Here is a 17,398-nt window from a genome sequence, read left to right as displayed (position 1 = left end):
AGGTCATTGACTTCGTAATTGAATAGAATGAACGATTCTCCATGGTTAAAATCCGCTTCTTACCATTTCCTTAAAAATTAAAATAATTAAATTTTTCCTAGACAGAATTTAAAAGAAATCTTTCTCAGAACACACAGAATTAAGAGAAATATGTTATTTAAACATTTTACCAATTCAACAGAGCCTGTGACTTGCTTCTGGAAACACGTGAACGCTTTGCATTAAATAGAACAATCACGTATAACTCGTAGCTCCTCGAAACTCCAGCCTGAGCAAATGCGCATGCGTTAAAACAAATTTTAGATGCCGCTGCCAGGTGCAACCGGTGGTAGAGAACTAAAAACAAAACAAATATTGTAAATCTTAAGCCGATTGTTATATTTTCGGCTTAAAATGCAGTCTTTTGTTGATATTACTCTCATATAAATGTTCTTTTTTTTGACGTGTTCATTATTATTGGTCATGGCAGCGACATTAAGCGAGTTTTAATAAAAAAGGTTAAACTTAATGACGACGTCGCATGTATACTTAACAGAAATTGATAAAATATGATAAATTTTGATTTTATAATTCACTAATCTAATAATTCGAGAGATAATTCACTTAATCTAGAATTGCAGTTTCGTCCAATAAGCCGTAACAAATATCAGTCAAGCATTTAATTTCCAATTTTTAAATCCTCAACTCCCAAAGATTCGAAAAATCTTCGTTTCCCCCATCCCTCAAAGATACCTTATTTCCGAAAATCGTGGGGTAATTATGTGAATACAGGGTAATTTTAATTGATTTTTAAGTCTTTGTTCGCGCATGTGCGACTGCCGCGCCACCCCTTTGAGAGAGACTTTTTTATACCTTGAGAACTTCATGAATGGCGGACGTAGTCCGTGAGTCTTTAAAAATAAAGTGTTCTACAGTCCAGTGCAAACCAGTGTTGTTATTTACGAAAAATACATTTTGAGCTATCGATTAGAGTGATCACAAACATGTGGTCCAGTCTCACCGGAGGCGAATTAGTGATTTGTGGAAATCATTTACAGTGAATAGCGAAACGAAACTGTGTGTACGATGCTCGTGTTATTTAACAATGGAATTTATATTATCTTTGAGTGAAATATTTAGTGAGTGACAATAAAAAAGAAGCCGAAATTCTGAGGTAAGAGCAATTTCCCTTGTTCCATTCACTGTGCAAAATTTACTTTGAGTTATTCAGTTTGTCTATTTACATTGAGTTATTTTAGTGTGTTTAAAAAATGTCCCTTAATAAACTAAAGAAAGACAAATTAAAAGTCGCTCGCAGGCGAGTTAAGTTTAAAAGTTGAAGAAGGGGCAAGAGTTATTGATATGAAGAAGCTAATTGAAAATAGTGAGATTTATAAAAACGATAGTGAATTCGTTCAGAGTTTGATTGATAATATTCTTGAGGAAAAGAAAAATAATTATGAGTTAGAAAAAACTAAATTAGCTCAGTTAGAGAAGGATAACCAAACGAAACTAGAGTTAGAAAAAATTAAACTCGCTCAGTTAGAGAAAGAAATTGAATTATCTAATGCGCGGTAAAAGAATCGCACAATTTTTCGAAATCGGAAACTATTAGCGAGCTAGAGCAGCCGCACCGTCTCGAAGATTTAATAAAAAGTATAAAAACCCTTACCATATCCGTTCTCTCTAAACCTGAAGCATTTAATTTGTTTTTCCAATCTCTCGAGAAAGCGTTTAAAACGAAAAATGTGCCCGAAGAATTAAAATCCGAAATACTGCTAAATTTGTTAGGTGAAAAAGCGAAAAATTTAATGATTAATATAAGTGAACAAGAATTAGCAGATTACGATAAACTTAAAGAAATCGTGTTGAAGGAATTTCAACCAACAGCTCGAGAATGTATTAACAATTTTAATAAAATGCAAAAAATGCCTCATGAAAGTTATCTTCAGTTTGCTTCACGATTGAGTGCAGCATTCGAATACTATTGCCAATTACGCAAGGTTAGCGATTTTAAAACATTATGCGAGTTAATTATTTCGGATAAGATGTTTGGTCTACTTGACCGAGAATTAATGACTCATATTGCAGTAAGGCAGGGAGAATCATTTTTCANTCTTCACTGGTAGATGTACTCGTATCATGGATTAGAATAGGCAAGTCATGGGAAGTGTCCGTGGTTTTCCGCTCCATGAAACGCAAATCGGGTTAATTTTATCAAATACTCCTCCTCGAAGTCTAATTTCTCCCAATACTTGTTCTAGGGGTTTCCTTGTCTTCTGGATTGGGTTCAAAATTACAAGGCTATGGAATTGAACATTGGTAAAGTTCGTTCACCTGGAGTTAGCACTTGGCTCCGCCTTCATCACGTAGTATCCGACGATACTATTTCGCTATTTTTGGTAGATGGATGTGATCAATCCTGAAAAAGATTGCTAATTGGCGACCGTATGACAAAGATATTTATTTCGCTATCTTTATGCAAATTTTTTTAACATTAAATATTTCATAAATTTGACGATATTTCTCTCTTTTGAGTGAATAGTTTGTCCTTTGAGACATTTTGCTGCAATATATTTAATTAGCCAGAGTAACGAAAGGTATATTAGCAGATGATAAAGCGAAGTAAGTGACTGAAAAACAATTCACTGTTAGCGTTTGGCACGCGTTAAGTGTTGTCTCAGTTTCAAGAGCGGAGACGTTTCTCCTCTTACTCCCGCGCTAAAATGAACTCTTCCTCTGAGGAGGTGAAGCCAAGTGCCAACTCCTGGTGAACGAACTATAGTCTTCAACTGAAAATTGGGTTGGCTCTTCCACTACAGTTATAAAATAAAGCAATTATTATTATTTGAAAAATATTTAAAAAGAAGAAAATGAAATATTCAATATTGAGAATTTTTCTTGGTGTTTGCATATGCTGAAAATGAATCAAATAAACTGAATTACAGATTTCAATAAGTAAACATTGAAAATATTTATGACAGAAACATAATTTATTATTCTCGAATTTAGTTATTTCATTTTGAAAGAAAAAGCTCAATGAAAAATGCATAATAAATAATAGATTATTCAGTGGATATAAATATTATTATTACAAGTTCAAAAAAATCCTAACACTCGGAACCCTTGTAATCCTTTCACGAAGCCCTAAAATTCAGTGTATCTCTGTTTGGGAACAGCTGGTTTAAAAAACGGAATTCAATTGAGGGTACCATAGAATATCTTTTAATTACTTATCAATTCTAAATGATCCAGGAATTTTCTTGTCTTCATGGTTGGGTTTAAAATTACAAGGCTACAGAATTAAATATTGGCAGTCGTAAACTCAAAATTGGGTGTCTATTCAACGACGATTTTAAAATTTAAAAAAAAATATCTAATATTCATGCATATACGAAAACATATCTAATCATGTTCCCATTCTAACTCTTTCAGACACTGGAGTAACTGTAGCCTTTTTGTTGGAATATGACGCCTTACCAGAAATAGGTCATGCATGTGGACATAATCTTATTGCCGAAGCAGGCTTAGCAGCTGCCATTGCCACCAAAGCTGCCATGGAAAAGGACAAGACAATAATTGGAAAGGTAAGTCCAGCGTATCTTGTAATGACTGCCCTTAATATTTAGCTTTTGAACTTTTGTTAAAAACAAGACAAAAGTATTCTAGCAAGTCATTATTTATGAGAGAAAATTACAAATTCTGACGAATAGTTATCGAGGTCGATCAGCTCCGTAATTACTCGTTATATGATAATGGATTTACGAGGCGGTTCCTAACAATAAATGAGCGTGTTCTTAAAAAAGAAGCAATGTTTTGATTTTTCAAATCCGATCTCCTTTGCTGTGAATTATTTTTAATATAAATTGTTGTAGTTTGATTTTAAAAAAAAAATTTTTTCCTTACTTAAAAATTCTAGTTTGAGTGTAACTAAGTGAACAGTATTAATTTTATACTTGTTTTTTACAAAGTATCTAAAAATGTGTATTAAAGGCGATCATAACAAAACATGCGTAATTTAAAAAAAATATCCCATAAACTAAACCATAAACTTTCATAAACTAAAAGGCCCTCACACCAACTTTTTACAAATAATACTTTTTGTGACGTTTTAGACTTTCAGTCTCTTATACTAAGTTCAAAAATACTCTAATGTGGTCTTTAAAGCTTGAAATCCAAAACAGTGATCAGTTGAATTAGCCTTAACCCTAATTAAATGCATGTAGAGAAGTTTGTTATTTCCTGCTAAATTTTTACTTTTAGATAGGGTTTTTAAAATTATCGGGGAAGTATTATAAGCAAATCACCTATTTCCGATTTTGATATTTGAGCGATATCTGCTGTAAAAAATTATGACATAATCAGACGATAGAGTAGTTTCGCCGCCAGCCTCAATCTCAAAAACCAATTGCTAGATAAAAAATTTAAAATTCTGGTCTAAACTTCCTATGTTGAAGCCATCGCCGGCCGAAGTCTCGCCGTGTAGTAAATGGTGACTGATGCACGTTAAATCTGTCGAGTCACAAAGTCATCCATGTTCCCCTAACAAATCATACCTCTGGGGGAACTGATCCAGGAGTTTCCTTGTCTTCTGGATTGGTTCAAAATTACAAGGCTACAGAGTTGAACATTAGTAGTCGTAAATCCAAAATTGGGTCAGCAGTTCAACGAAGGTTATAAAATAAAATAAAGTATTTTTTGTTGAGCCGTGATGGCTCAGGGGATAGAGCGTTCGCAATCCAATGAGGTGAACTGGGTTCGAATCCCAGCAATGGCTGATCGTAACGAATTCCGCATCCGGCTCGCACCGACCACAGTGCTGAAGTAAAATATCCTGAGTGGTAGACGGGTCATGGGTTAGAGTCCCCTTACCGTCAGGCTAACCGTGGGAGGTTTTCGGGGTTTTTCTTCTCCATGTAACGCAAATGCGGGTTAGTTCCATCAAAAAAGTCCTCTACGAAGGCAAATTTCTCCCAATACTAGATCCAGGAGTTCGCTTGTCTTCTGGATTGGGTTCAAAATTACAAGGCTATGGAGTTGAACCTGAGTTGTCGTAAATCTAAAAATTGGGTTGGCTGTTCAACGATGGTTATAAAATAAAATACATTTTCTGTTGAGTGAAATAAACTTCCAGTATTAAAAAGAAATGTTATGGGAAAATATTAGCTACACCTTGAAACAAAAAAAGATTTGTAATGATTTAAAATCATTTTAATATCATTGGATAATTTGACAGTAAAAAGAAGCGATTAAGTTAACACTTTCGTTCTGAAACTACCGACAAATAATTTCCCGTCATTTTTCATTCTGAGTCTGTCGCTTTTCATAAGCATATTAGGCTTAGGGGATTTTCATAAATGATGACACCCCTTTTTTTAGTATTTTGACATCTCTTAGCCTAAATCACATGTCAAGTTATATTACGTAAAGCTACAGTGTTCAGAAACAAAACACATTTTATAGATTTTATTTCAATTTAGAAAACAACGTACAATTATGTAGTTTAATGACATTTGTGAGCATAACTCTTATAATGAGTGCATGTGCAAGTCCTGATGTAGAAAAAATAGGGGGGCTGTAGGCACAACTGTCAAGGGCCCCACCGGCCGTAACTCCAAACTAAATTTACATTCTCTTTATTCACCAAAAAGCTTTTAAATTAATTATAAACGCAAATAAAATAAGATATATGAAAAAATTTGAGTATGTATTTATTTTAATTCTTGTTAACTCGGAATTTTAATGAACAATTTAGGAAAAACACACACAAAAAATTACTTATCGTATCTAGGAGACCTCCAAAAAATTGGGAGCCCTAATACTAGTCCTCACTGGATTTATAATAATTCAGACAATGTGCATGTGTACTCATTTAGGTGAAAAACACATAAAAATAATTAATCCGTCGATTTTAAATCTTCGGATTAAAAAAGAAAAAACATGTGTTTTGTCATATTGCTTGTTATCCCCTCTCTTCCCCTTGTCACAAACTCTCTCAGTTTTATTATGCCCCCTCCCTGCCTTAGAAGCGCGACATAATCTATGGACGGCCCATTAGAAAGGTCATTGACTTCGTAATTGAATAGAATGAACGATTCTCCATGGTTAAAATCCGCTTCTTACCATTTCCTTAAAAATTAAAATAATTAAATTTTTCCTAGACAGAATTTAAAAGAAATCTTTCTCAGAACACACAGAATTAAGAGAAATATGCTATTTAAACATTTTACCAATTCAGCAGAGCCCGTGACTTTCTTCTGGAAATACGTTAGCGCTTTGCATTAAATGAAATTGAACAATCACATATAACTTACTCATGACTCCGCGAACTCCAGCCTGAGCAAACGCGCATGCGTTATGACTAATTTTAGAGGCCCCTCCCGGGTGTAACCGGTGGTATAAAACTAAAAACAGAACAAATACTGTAAATATCTTTAGCCGTTTATTATATTCTTGGCTTAAAATGCAGTCTTTTGTTGATATTACACTCATTTAAATGTTTTTTGTTGACCTGTTTATTACTATTGGCTATGGCCGCGACATTAAGTGAATTTTGATTAAAAAGGTTAAACTTAATGACGACGTCACATGTATAACAGAAATTGATAAAATATGATAAATTTTGATTTTATAATTCACTAATCTGATAATTCGATAATTTGAGCTACAATTCACTTAATCTTAAATTGGAGTTTCGTCCAAAAAGCCGTAACAAATATCATTCACAAATTTAATTTCCAATTTTTAAATCCTCAACTCTCAAAGATTCGAAAAATCTTCCAAAAATCGCGGGGTTATTCCATGAATACAGGTCAATTTTAATTGATTTTAAAGACATTAAATATTTTTAAAAAAAACTCGGTGATTTTGAAAAAAAAGGTTAAATGATTATGTTTGGTATTTATTACGTTTAAAATAGTCAAATTTTATGCATTGAGTAAAGAGTAAATAAAAGTTTCTCTTTATTATAATAGCAAAACATTAATTTTTAAAATAGTTCTTGCTTGGAAGCAAATTTGCTGAATTTTTAAGCTATTTCCGAAATACTTTTAATAAAGAAATTCGACTGAAGGTTTTGAAGATAACATTTTTGATAAGTCTAATGTTTCTTAAATAAATAATTCCAAGAAAATGAAGCTGTAAGATATTACCCATTGAAAGCTTCATTCGCTTCAAAAATGTACAAATCTGAAGAAACAGTTGGCATGTTTCGAGAGCTTTCAAAAAAAGGAACCTATTTCAAATCATTTTTGTTTCTTTACATTCATGTTTGGCTAGTTTTGCAAATGGACGCCTATTTCTGAAGCGCTTGAAACAGGTAACTGTTATTTCATATTTGCATATTGAAGTGAATGAAGTTCTTAATCAGGTAATGTCTAATGTCTCTTGTTTTATGTAATCAAGCACTTAAATTTTAAAAATTAAGTACTATGCAAACTTTTTCAAAAAATTTTGTTAGTATTTCCCGCATTTGAGACAAAATATACATTTTATATCAATTTCCAAATTTTCTACTTAGGCTAATCATTTAATTAGTAGTACTTCTAAAAATATAACCATTAACGACAGTACAATGCTTAAGGATTTACTCTAAATTCATAACGATGTTCTTCTTTAAGTTTTTTTTCCTGTAAAATTACAAAGAAATAGTTAGTTGTACTGCAGATTTGTATAGTTGTCACTCTGACAATCTGTTTGTAATTCAGTGTTTTTGTCATATTTTTCTTTATTTTTGTATGATTAAACAAAATGTAGTATGAATGAGTATTACTTCTCTAAAATTATATCATTATGTAATGTGAATAAATAATGCTTCTTTGTGAAAGTTGTATTTTTTTCGCTCAATTCCAATAAAAAAATATTAAATAAATATGGTATTGCATGAGCTTATGTTAATGTTTTGAAAACTTTTCATATTGTGCATTTATGTAGAAACAAAAAATTCCAAATCTCTTGTCGTTGATTTTAATTTTATTATTCGTAATAAGTATTTCTGTCCGTCTTATGGTACATTTTTCTGGACATATTTTGCTGAACGTATTTGAGTATTTCATCATTTTTCTGGATCTTATGATAAATTCTATTACATTTAAATTAAAGTGCTATAACTTCGTAATAAAATAGAGTATTTTCTTTAAAAATGGATAATTAAATGAGGGGAAAAAATGTTGTTTGGATTAACCTTTATTGCAGATTTAAAACCGGTAATGATTCTTTTCATCTTAAAATTTAATTTTAAAAAATAATACTTATAGTTGTAACAAATAACTGCGTTTTACAGGTGGTGGTCTTGGGAACACCAGCTGAAGAAGGTGGAGGTGGAAAAATTAAATTGTTGGAATTCGGAGCTTTCGACGGTATCGATGTCGCTTTGATGGTTCATCCTGGGTTCCTTACCCGATTAAGTCCTATCTTTTTAAGCAGTGTTAAAGTAAGAATCACATTCTTATTTTCAAGATACATTGCCCAAACTGTGATGAACAATAATTTTAATATATTTGTGAAACAAATATGCTTTTATGTCACATACATATTTCCTTCCGACTTATGTTCTATTCAGTCTATTAGTTTAGCCTGTGACACTGAATATGTTATTTCATTCAAAGGGATCTGTTCATTTCAAAGGTAAAGAGGCACACGCTGGTGCTGTACCGTGGCTAGGTGTTAACGCTTTAGACGCTGCTGTATCCTGTTACCAAAATCTTGCCTTGATGAGACAGCAAATAAAACCAACTTGCAGAATCAACGGTAACTCTTGTCATCTCTGTTTTGCTTATGTAAAATCTAAATTACTTTTTATTGATATAAGTGGCAAATGGTTTTGTCAAAAGACTTTTAACGATCAATGAAAGAAAAAGCATATTTTGCGTGGAAATACAGTGTGTTCCATAATGACTAAATTAAATAAAATGTATTTTAGAATTCCTATAAAAAAATTACAGGTATACCATCTCCTCCGTTTGATACAAAAAAATCTTATTAAGGGGTGGGGTCGCTAAAGAAGAAAAATGTTTCCAAACTTTGTCAAATATTATTAAAAATCAATAAAAACTAAAAGAGCAGTTCATCTGAGCAACTGATTGTTGGCTCTTAGCATCCCATTTGCACAAGGACTGGGGGCAAGTGTCTGAAAACAGTCTTCATACGTCATAAACCTGGAAAGAAAAGGGTCGTCAAATTTACACTATTCTTGAAGTTAACATGGTTTTACGAAGCTCTTTCGATAAGGAAAATGAAAAAGCCGCAGTTTAAGCGCGTTACATTTGAAGCAAAACTATAATTTTCAACTAGATATGTCATCCTGCAGTGAAGAATTTTCTGGGCCTTAGTACGGACAAGATGCTTAAATATTTTATAAGTTATTAATTTTTTAAAAACGCCAATTTGGTCGCATTTATCCACTTAGATGGAAATTATCAAAATCAATGCCTTTTTCTCATTTTTTGTTCATTTTTCAATTATTTCATATTTTATCTCCACCTTACAAATTGGCGAAAAATATCCACGTGAGGCATAGCCAATCATCACAAGCCTAAATTACAACCTGACTAGAAGAACCTAGACTAGACTATGGCTCAGAGAATCGTAGTCACGAGCTTGATGTCAGGCTTCATGTAAATGATGAGAAATGCGAAGAAAATTTCAACGCGTTTCAATCTTAATAAAAAGATAAACTAGTTTTTGATTATAGCTTTAAATTCATCATTTCCCTCTTAAATAATGCTCAATCAGAATTTAGAAAAGCACTATTTTCTTCCCTACTTAAATATGTATTTCCTTAAAATTATTACAGGTATATTCTTTTCTTTTTGGTTTTCTCTTCATAAAGGTGTATTTGTTTTTATTTAGTCATAATTACAAAGGGTGGATCAGCAGCTAACGTCATACCAGACGAAAGCAGCATGGAATTTTTTATCCGGGCTTCAACAATGGGTGAGTTAAAATCATTGGTAACCAAGGTGGAGAACTGTATAAAAAGTGCTGCCTGTGCAACTGGCTGCGAAATGGAATTCAGCTTCGTGGAGGAAGATTGTTACAACAATTTGATTACAAATAAAGTTTTGATCAATTTATTTGATTCCTATTTAAACCGATTAGGTAAGTGTAAAAAATTAAAGATGTCTCTGGTATAAGTTATGGTTACTTAGATTTTAAACATAACTAAATAATACTTGTAGAATATATTATATGTATATTGCCTGTTTAAGAAAATAATGAGTTAACAATTCATTTATTAATCTTCCAAAATAAAAGTTTGATTTTTTTTTAAATGTAAGTATAATTGATTTTTCACAGTTAAATTTTGCTAAAAACAAATATTACTTGCAGCTTGTTTAGGCTATGGGGTTAAATTTGCAGAACTTAAAGAATTTTCCTTGTAACCTACAGTGAACTACCGAAAGCACCGGAAGTTGGACTGTATCTAATATCTTTGCAGTATCGGAATAAACAATGATAAGGTTTAATGTCTCGATTTTAGAATTCCACCGCTTAACAGTTTGATAGAAAGACAATATTAGTAAATAATATTAGTACAATATTAGTAAATAATAAATATTCAATATTAGTAAAGTAAATACAGATCAATATCTTTTGCATCAATTTACCTTTTATATCTTTTCTGTATCAAAAATATATAAGCTAGTTTTGTTTCACTCTAATAGGTGGCATCACTAAATATTTGTATCACGAGTGTTTGAAATGTGTTGGTAATGTTTATTACTTTTATGATTCCAAAATTATGTATCAGAAACTAACTAAATATAATATTATAACTATGGTGATAGAAATACCCATTATAAAACAATCTTTGCGTTGGGATCTGGTCATTTTACTTCAGAACCAAAAAGTCACCAATTATTTTAAAGTGTACACTGTAGTTCTTATGTTTTATACCTTGTGTGTTAGAATTTATATAACGAAAACATCTCTCTGCAATTGGTACTTGATATATTTCAATGGACTTGTTGCCATGGTTTTGTATTTTGAAAGTATTTGATTTAAAAAAAACTGCACGGTTGGTGTCCCAGGCAGATCACTATGCCCAGGTGCCGGATATGAGTTCATTCTACAGAAACTACTCCGAGAGCGAGTTCAAAAACTCTCCAAATACATGCTCAGGTTTAAACAGATAAAGTGATTCTTTAAGTTTATAGATTATAGAAATACAAAAATACGTTACATCTCAGAAAATTATTAGTTAACTAAGTTTCTAGGACATTGATATGTATTATTTTCATTTCATTTATTTATTTTGTAACTTAGCAAATGTTTTAATTAAACAATTATGAAACATAATTAGAATTGTTTGTGCCGGTAAGATATGATTCAAATGAAAATTGACCGCTAATGTTTTGCCTCTCTGTATCTTTAGTTATTTTCTAGAAACTGACACAATTTGTTGACTTCATTGCAGGATATATCAACGATGACAAAAAGGCAATCAATCTACCAGTTGGTTCTACTGATATGGGAAATGTGTCACATAAAATCCCATCTATACATCCATTGTACAGAATTCCAGCAACGGCTGTTAATCATACCAAAGAATATACAAAGTTTGCGGGAGCTGAAACAGCTCAAGAACCAACGCTACAAATGGGAAAAGCCATGGCTCTTACAGCATTGCACGTATTGCGATCTCCAGAAGTTCTGGAAGAAATTAAAAAAGAGTTTATATCTGATTTAGAGGAAGATAGCCGAGGTTAAATTGAAGTAGCATTCGATTTTTTTTACTATGAGTTGTTTTAATTTGGCGAAAGATTACTACCATTTATAAAATTGTACAAAATATAACAGTGTTTTTACATAAATGGTGGGTGAGATTTAAGCAGTCTTAAATGATTTCTAAAAGTTTCAACTTCATGTTTTTATACATAAAAACTAATTTTTTTGTATAAATAAACACTAATATAATAGTTATAAGAAACTTACATTATAAAACATCAAAATGTACAATTATAAGAAATTTATACACTTATGCAATAAAACATCAATGAGTATAATTATTTATAAACTGTATAAAATTGTTTTAATGTAAAGGTTTATAAAATTTTATTGTTATAAAATGTATTCTGAGCCCTTGATTTTGTTTTAACTATTACTTTTGGAAACTAAATATGTCCTGAAAACATGGCCATCGTGATGCATATTTATTCCTTGAAATTAATTTCAAATTGTCCATGCCGAGTGCTTTTGGAATGGAAGAAGGTTTCAGGTGCACTTAACAACAAATAGTCGAAGAGTATCTTCAGAAAACTTGCCCTTTGGCAACAAATTTAACTCCAGGAATGTAAACGGTAGGGCCCGAACAATTTATATGAATCCTGGGAATTTCGCCTAATGGAAACTTGCGTAGACGAAATAAGGTAAAATGTTACCGTTGTTTCCGATTCTTTGTGTTTAAACTTTAAAGGTAAGTCACTTAAATTCACAAAAATGTAACTTAGAATCTTCATCCATTCGGCTATGCAATTGTTTTTAAGAACTCAATTCAATATACAACTGAACTTTTATTATTCTCTAATTTTCGATTTGAGATTATATTTATGCGAAGTTTTTTGTATGATAAACGGGGAAGGCGTGATGCTTGATTGGCACAAAGCCATTATTCGACCATCGCAAACAAGAATACCCTTCATGCCACCAATCGTCCAAATTATATTTCACTTGTGGTAGCGGTTTCTCGTGTAACCTTGCACATAAATCACACATCCAGGGTTGGAGATAAGATCTATAATGTTTCTTCCACGCAAAATACGACAAATATTCAGTGTCATTTTTAGAAATATTCCATAGATGAACACCTAAGTCTTCAGGACTTTCGAATTGCATAGCATTTACATAGGAATGCTTTGGAATTATTTTAGAATAATCTGCCCCACCAAAAGTAACTGGAACAATATAATATTCGAGAGGATTGAATACTTTTTCAGTTACATAATCACGACAAATTGCATTTTCAAATGACAAATAAAATTTATATTGAGACGCTATTGCGGCGTAACATCTTTTTGTTTCAGCAGGACGACAAGCGTCCGAGCCGCATCCTCCAATAACATCTACTGGATATACCATTTGAAGTCTCCTGATATATTCTTCCCTGTTGCTATCAGTTCGGCAGTTGCTAGCGAACCAAACAGCTTTATTTTGCTTGGACGCCATCGGTACCATTCTCTTCGAAACTGGACTTAGCCTTTTACCAATAAATCCATAAGATAATAAAAAGTCAGAACCTCTACGATAGCTCATTGTCCAGTTGAAAACTCCTTCGAATCTTCTCAAATCCTTAATTTCCAGCCATGGCGGCTCCATCGAATATAAAATCCAAATTTGGTTTGGTTTACGAAGATTCGATATGCTGAAAATTTCCAAATCACGAACGTGGAAAAGTACAGCTGCTGCAGATTCAAGGTCTGACTTGTTTTTAGTAACGTAGCAATTATAAACGGGGCACTTGTATCGTTGGAATGTTTTATTGCCAAAATGAAGAAAATAATAATGCCACGGATTCCACTCGTTGAAATAAGTTGTCGCCAAGAAAATTACTTTTCTCTCCGAATTCTTCAAAGTAATGTTAGGATAGAATTTCAATTCAAAACCAACTTTTCTAGCATTTTCATTGACAAACTTTTTAGACTTTTTTACACTGAATTCTTTAACAAGAGGGAAATAGGGTTCTCTGAATACATTTTTGTTGTATTTTTCACAAAAATCACTTACTCCAAAATTACTTTTACAATTTTTAAAAACTTGAAACATTATAAGAACGGCGCAAAAGGATAAAATGAATTTCCAAATATTTCTTAGTCCACATATTGTTCTGGGTTGCATCGAACATAGATTTTCTTCATACATTTGTGAGCAACTAGAAAAGAAAATTATAAAGATTATACTTTTGATTTTTAAAAAAAAGCATTGTTGAATATAAACCAAGTAATTTTTGACAAAAATTTAAATCTTAATATTTAGGACAAAAATACAATGAAATACTTCTTTCATTTAATGAAAATTCGGAACTATATTAAAATGTAAATCTAATTACTCAAAACTAAATCATTACTAGTAGTGTATAACAGTACATGTCCAAAAAGCATAAATAAATGCAAAATAATTTATATTAAACTATATGTAATAAGGTTATCAAGCATTTTTTCTTATTTATTTTAAAAATGTAAAAGATTTTTAATTGCAAGGTATACAAATTTTTACATCATTTTAAACTATGTATCGAAAATTCGTATTCATCAAAAAAAAGGGTATGTTTATTTTTCAAAGAAAGTACGTTTTTGAATCTGATTTTGTAATTTGAAATATTATCTGCACAAATTAATTAGCGAATATTTAAAATTCAAACTATTAAAATTATATCTTAGTACGCGGAAATCCAATTATTAGATCAAACGTTATTAAAGTTATCAGATTTTCGGGCACTGTACGCATTAGCAGAATCTTAATATTTATTACTTTATACTTAGATATTGCTAAAAAAACTGCTTAAATTGGTCCTAAAAGTAGGGAAATTCCCATTAAAAATATTTTTTTGAAAAAAGAAATAATATATTTCTGGTATTTAGTTTTTAAAACCTACGCTACATACACCCCAAGATGTTAAAATTTTTAGCATTACTTAACCATATAATAAAGAATTCTCATAGATATTTACATGTTAAACGCACTTATAAGATCTTATATATCATGATTAAAGCCTTAAAAAATGTTGTCACGAAGTTTTCAGTATTTTTTGTCATATGCGTTAAATATCGTAATCAATGGTTTCATAAATTTTAAAATTTATGTCCTCGTAATATTTGTATTAAATATAATTGAAAATAAATAAATTTATAAGTTTTTTTTCTCCATTTTCTATTCCCTGAGTTATTAGTTTTATTAAAAAAATTAATTAAAGAAGTTGCCCTCTATTACAGAATACTGTCATAGGCATCAGTTTTAGTTTTTGTAAAATACGCATTAAAATTAGTTTTTGTACAAGAGAAAAAAAGTTTAAATTTTGAATTTCTCAAGGAATATGCATATCAAAGCAAATCAGTGCAAATTCTCTATGGGTATCAAAAAACGTTTTAAATATAATAGTAAAATTTGTTTATCCAAACATTGTTCTATATAAAAAATAAATTTTTAATAATCATTTATTACGTTCTATTATTTAATTTAATAGCGGTGGAAAACTTTTTGAACTGTAAGTTGCACAAATTGAGAAATTTTGACATTTTATGTAGTTTATAAAACTACGTAATTATAAAATGGCAAAATAAAAAATTTAAACGACATCGGTCTATAATTCCCGAATTATTGAAATTCTCAAACTAAGTCGAAAGATTAAAATTTAATTTTTCTGAGCTATTTGATATATCTAGTGTTTATCCTGCATTCTCCTAAAAACAAACAAATAAAACATGAATCTATAAATTTTAGGACAGAAATTTTAATGTTTCTGAAAGCAGCAAATTTTCGATAAAAATGCGTCAAATCTTCAGAGACTATATCAAATGTGTATTAAATACATATTGCTGTCTACTATATGGTAAATAGAAAGTTAAAAAAATAATAATTAATTTCATAAAATGGGGTCATCTACTGAGCTTCACTCTTCCCAATAAGCAGATGCTTTTAACTGAAGCATAAATCAGCCACAATTTAAGGTAGATTTGGTATATGGGTGATTCTCACGAAAAATGATAATTCACTGTCCCTTGCTCCAAGATCTAATACTATAACACTAAAATAACTTTTTTTTAAAAAAAAATAATAAATTGCATTGCTGTTAGCATTTTAAAATGACTTTGCACTAAGCATTGACTGTTTTGTATAGTTAAAAAATTTAATTGAACTTCAAAATATCATTTCCCTAGCATGTCACAAACAATGTTTCCAATATTAACTAGCTTCAAAACTTCCCATAAATTTTTCAATATCTAATTTCTTATCTCAACCGGTGTAAGCATTTCTTGAATATACGCAGAGGGTATTATTTACAAAAACTTCGTTTTAAAAAAAATTCTGTCAATAATTTGTTTGTCCAAGTCTTTTTTTTTTTAGTGGTTTATAACCAAAATAGATAGAACCAGCAATCAATATCTTATGTTAATAGATTGATTAGATACTCTCCTATATGAACATGTCTTGTTGCATGAATAAAGAACCAATTTTCTGGTTCAAAATCTATTTCAAAAAATTTTTCAAGATGAGTAGGTTTTTGTGTTGTCATTTTCCTGGCTTCTTGAAATCATTAATAACATAAACTACATGGATTTATTAAGTTATTTTAAGAAATCATGTTGTTTTCTGAAGAATGTAAACGTCTTAGACCAAAATATGAAATTAAAGTAAAGTTATATGCTATAAAATGACAAATTTATCATTATCCTGGCTGTCATTTTCCTGGCTTATGAATTCCAGGACATTGAAGTGTTACCAGAAATTTTTTTTAACTGATAATACTGTAAGGAGAAAACGCAAATATTAACCCAATACCAAGTTTATGTATGATTGTAATATGGTTGGATGTAATCAAAGTTATTTATTTATTTAATGATTGATTATTATACACAATTTTATTCTGTGCATATCAGCAACAAAAAATTGATTCTTCCTACAGTGGATAAAAAAAAATTAATTTATGCAATTTATGGTCCATCTAACATAAAGGCTTAAGTTGAGTTACTTACTAATAACTTAAAATGACTGTTTTTTAAACTTCTAAGATAATATGTCATTTTCCTGGCATTCAAGATTTGGTGAATTTCTATTTTATTTCTTTTTTCTCGAGCAAATGTCAATAAACTACACTGCTGTCAGTAAGATATTAATAAATGTAACTAAAGAAGTATACGAAAAAAATTTTAGATTATTTTGAAGACTTTAAATTTGAAGAAATTTTTTGGTCCGAATTATCATGTTTGAAAAGAATCACCCATATAAATGTGAGGCAGTAAAGGAACTTTTCCTTCACCCATTGAAAAACTTTTCCTTCAAAGCATTAACAATTGAAATATTTATCAAACTGTATTAGAAATTATTCAACGAGATGATTATTGAAAAGAAATAGTTTACCTTACATTTCATCTTTGCATTTTCGAATGTTCATTAATTTCTGCACAATAAATCCAGTAGTTATGCAACACAGCTTTTAGTTCTGTAGCGAACGAAAAATTCTAAAAGTTGTTTCAAATACACACTTTAGTTTGTGTTGAAGTAATCTACATACGGCGTAATTTTTTTAAACGCAAGACAAGAATTTTATATGTTAAGAAAAATAACAATCGCGCAACTATAGACCATCGACACACTAAAAAAGCATATAAAACAACTGAGACATTCCTTTATAATCTTTTTAATAGGAAATGATAAGAATTGTAGGGTTTTAAATCATTCTATATGCAGGAGTTCCGCGTATATA

The 17,398-nt window shown here is 30.7% G+C and overlaps 3 protein-coding genes across 6 annotated transcripts in view; 1 reads left to right on the top strand and 2 right to left on the bottom strand.

The window, feature by feature from the left end:
* The window catches only part of LOC107444027 (xaa-Arg dipeptidase), a 44,244-nt gene extending 37,935 nt beyond the window's left edge, over positions 1-6,309 (bottom strand). The window contains exon 1 of one of the 3 annotated variants that reach the window (XM_043045328.2): positions 6,210-6,309. The gene's annotated coding sequence lies outside the window, so the exon portion shown is untranslated. Of the gene's footprint in view, positions 1-170; positions 193-6,209 lie in introns of those variants that run through there. The other 2 variants (XM_071178827.1, XM_071178824.1) reach the window with 2 other exon arrangements.
* LOC107444049 (xaa-Arg dipeptidase) overlaps positions 1-12,065 on the top strand; it is a 23,025-nt gene extending 10,960 nt beyond the window's left edge. The window contains exons 3-7 of one of the 2 annotated variants that reach the window (XM_043045335.2): positions 3,415-3,566; positions 8,261-8,410; positions 8,586-8,727; positions 9,829-10,077; positions 11,396-12,065. In XM_043045335.2, the coding sequence (XP_042901269.1) occupies positions 3,415-3,566; positions 8,261-8,410; positions 8,586-8,727; positions 9,829-10,077; positions 11,396-11,688 (986 nt within the window). In that variant the 3' untranslated portion in view covers positions 11,689-12,065. The remainder of the gene's footprint in view (positions 1-3,414; positions 3,567-8,260; positions 8,411-8,585; positions 8,728-9,828; positions 10,078-11,395) is intronic. The other variant, XM_043045333.2, reaches the window with a different exon arrangement.
* Positions 11,834-17,398, bottom strand: LOC107444047 (alpha-(1,3)-fucosyltransferase C). The gene is made up of 2 exons (XM_016058097.4): positions 17,058-17,398; positions 11,834-13,846 (listed from the first exon to the last, which is right to left on the bottom strand). Exons 1-2 carry the CDS (start codon positions 17,084-17,086, stop codon positions 12,526-12,528), a joined length of 1,350 nt encoding a protein of 449 aa, XP_015913583.3. The 5' UTR covers positions 17,087-17,398; the 3' UTR covers positions 11,834-12,525.

This window comes from Parasteatoda tepidariorum, chromosome 3 (genome assembly GCF_043381705.1).
Source record: "Parasteatoda tepidariorum isolate YZ-2023 chromosome 3, CAS_Ptep_4.0, whole genome shotgun sequence".
Classification (NCBI taxonomy): domain Eukaryota; kingdom Metazoa; phylum Arthropoda; class Arachnida; order Araneae; family Theridiidae; genus Parasteatoda; species Parasteatoda tepidariorum.
The sequence above is the reverse complement of the archived record's forward strand: the minus strand, read 5'-3'. Positions and strand labels throughout refer to the sequence as shown.

What these genes read in the sequence shown, in the direction of transcription:
- LOC107444047 (XM_016058097.4), bottom strand. Translation starts at nt 17,086, where the DNA reads ATGAACATTCGAAAATGCAAAGATGAAAT. An exon ending in CGAAAATGCAAAGATGAAAT is followed by an intron (nt 13,847 to 17,057) that starts GTAAGGTAAACT and finishes TTTCTTTTCTAG; the next exon opens with TTGCTCACAAATGTATGAAG.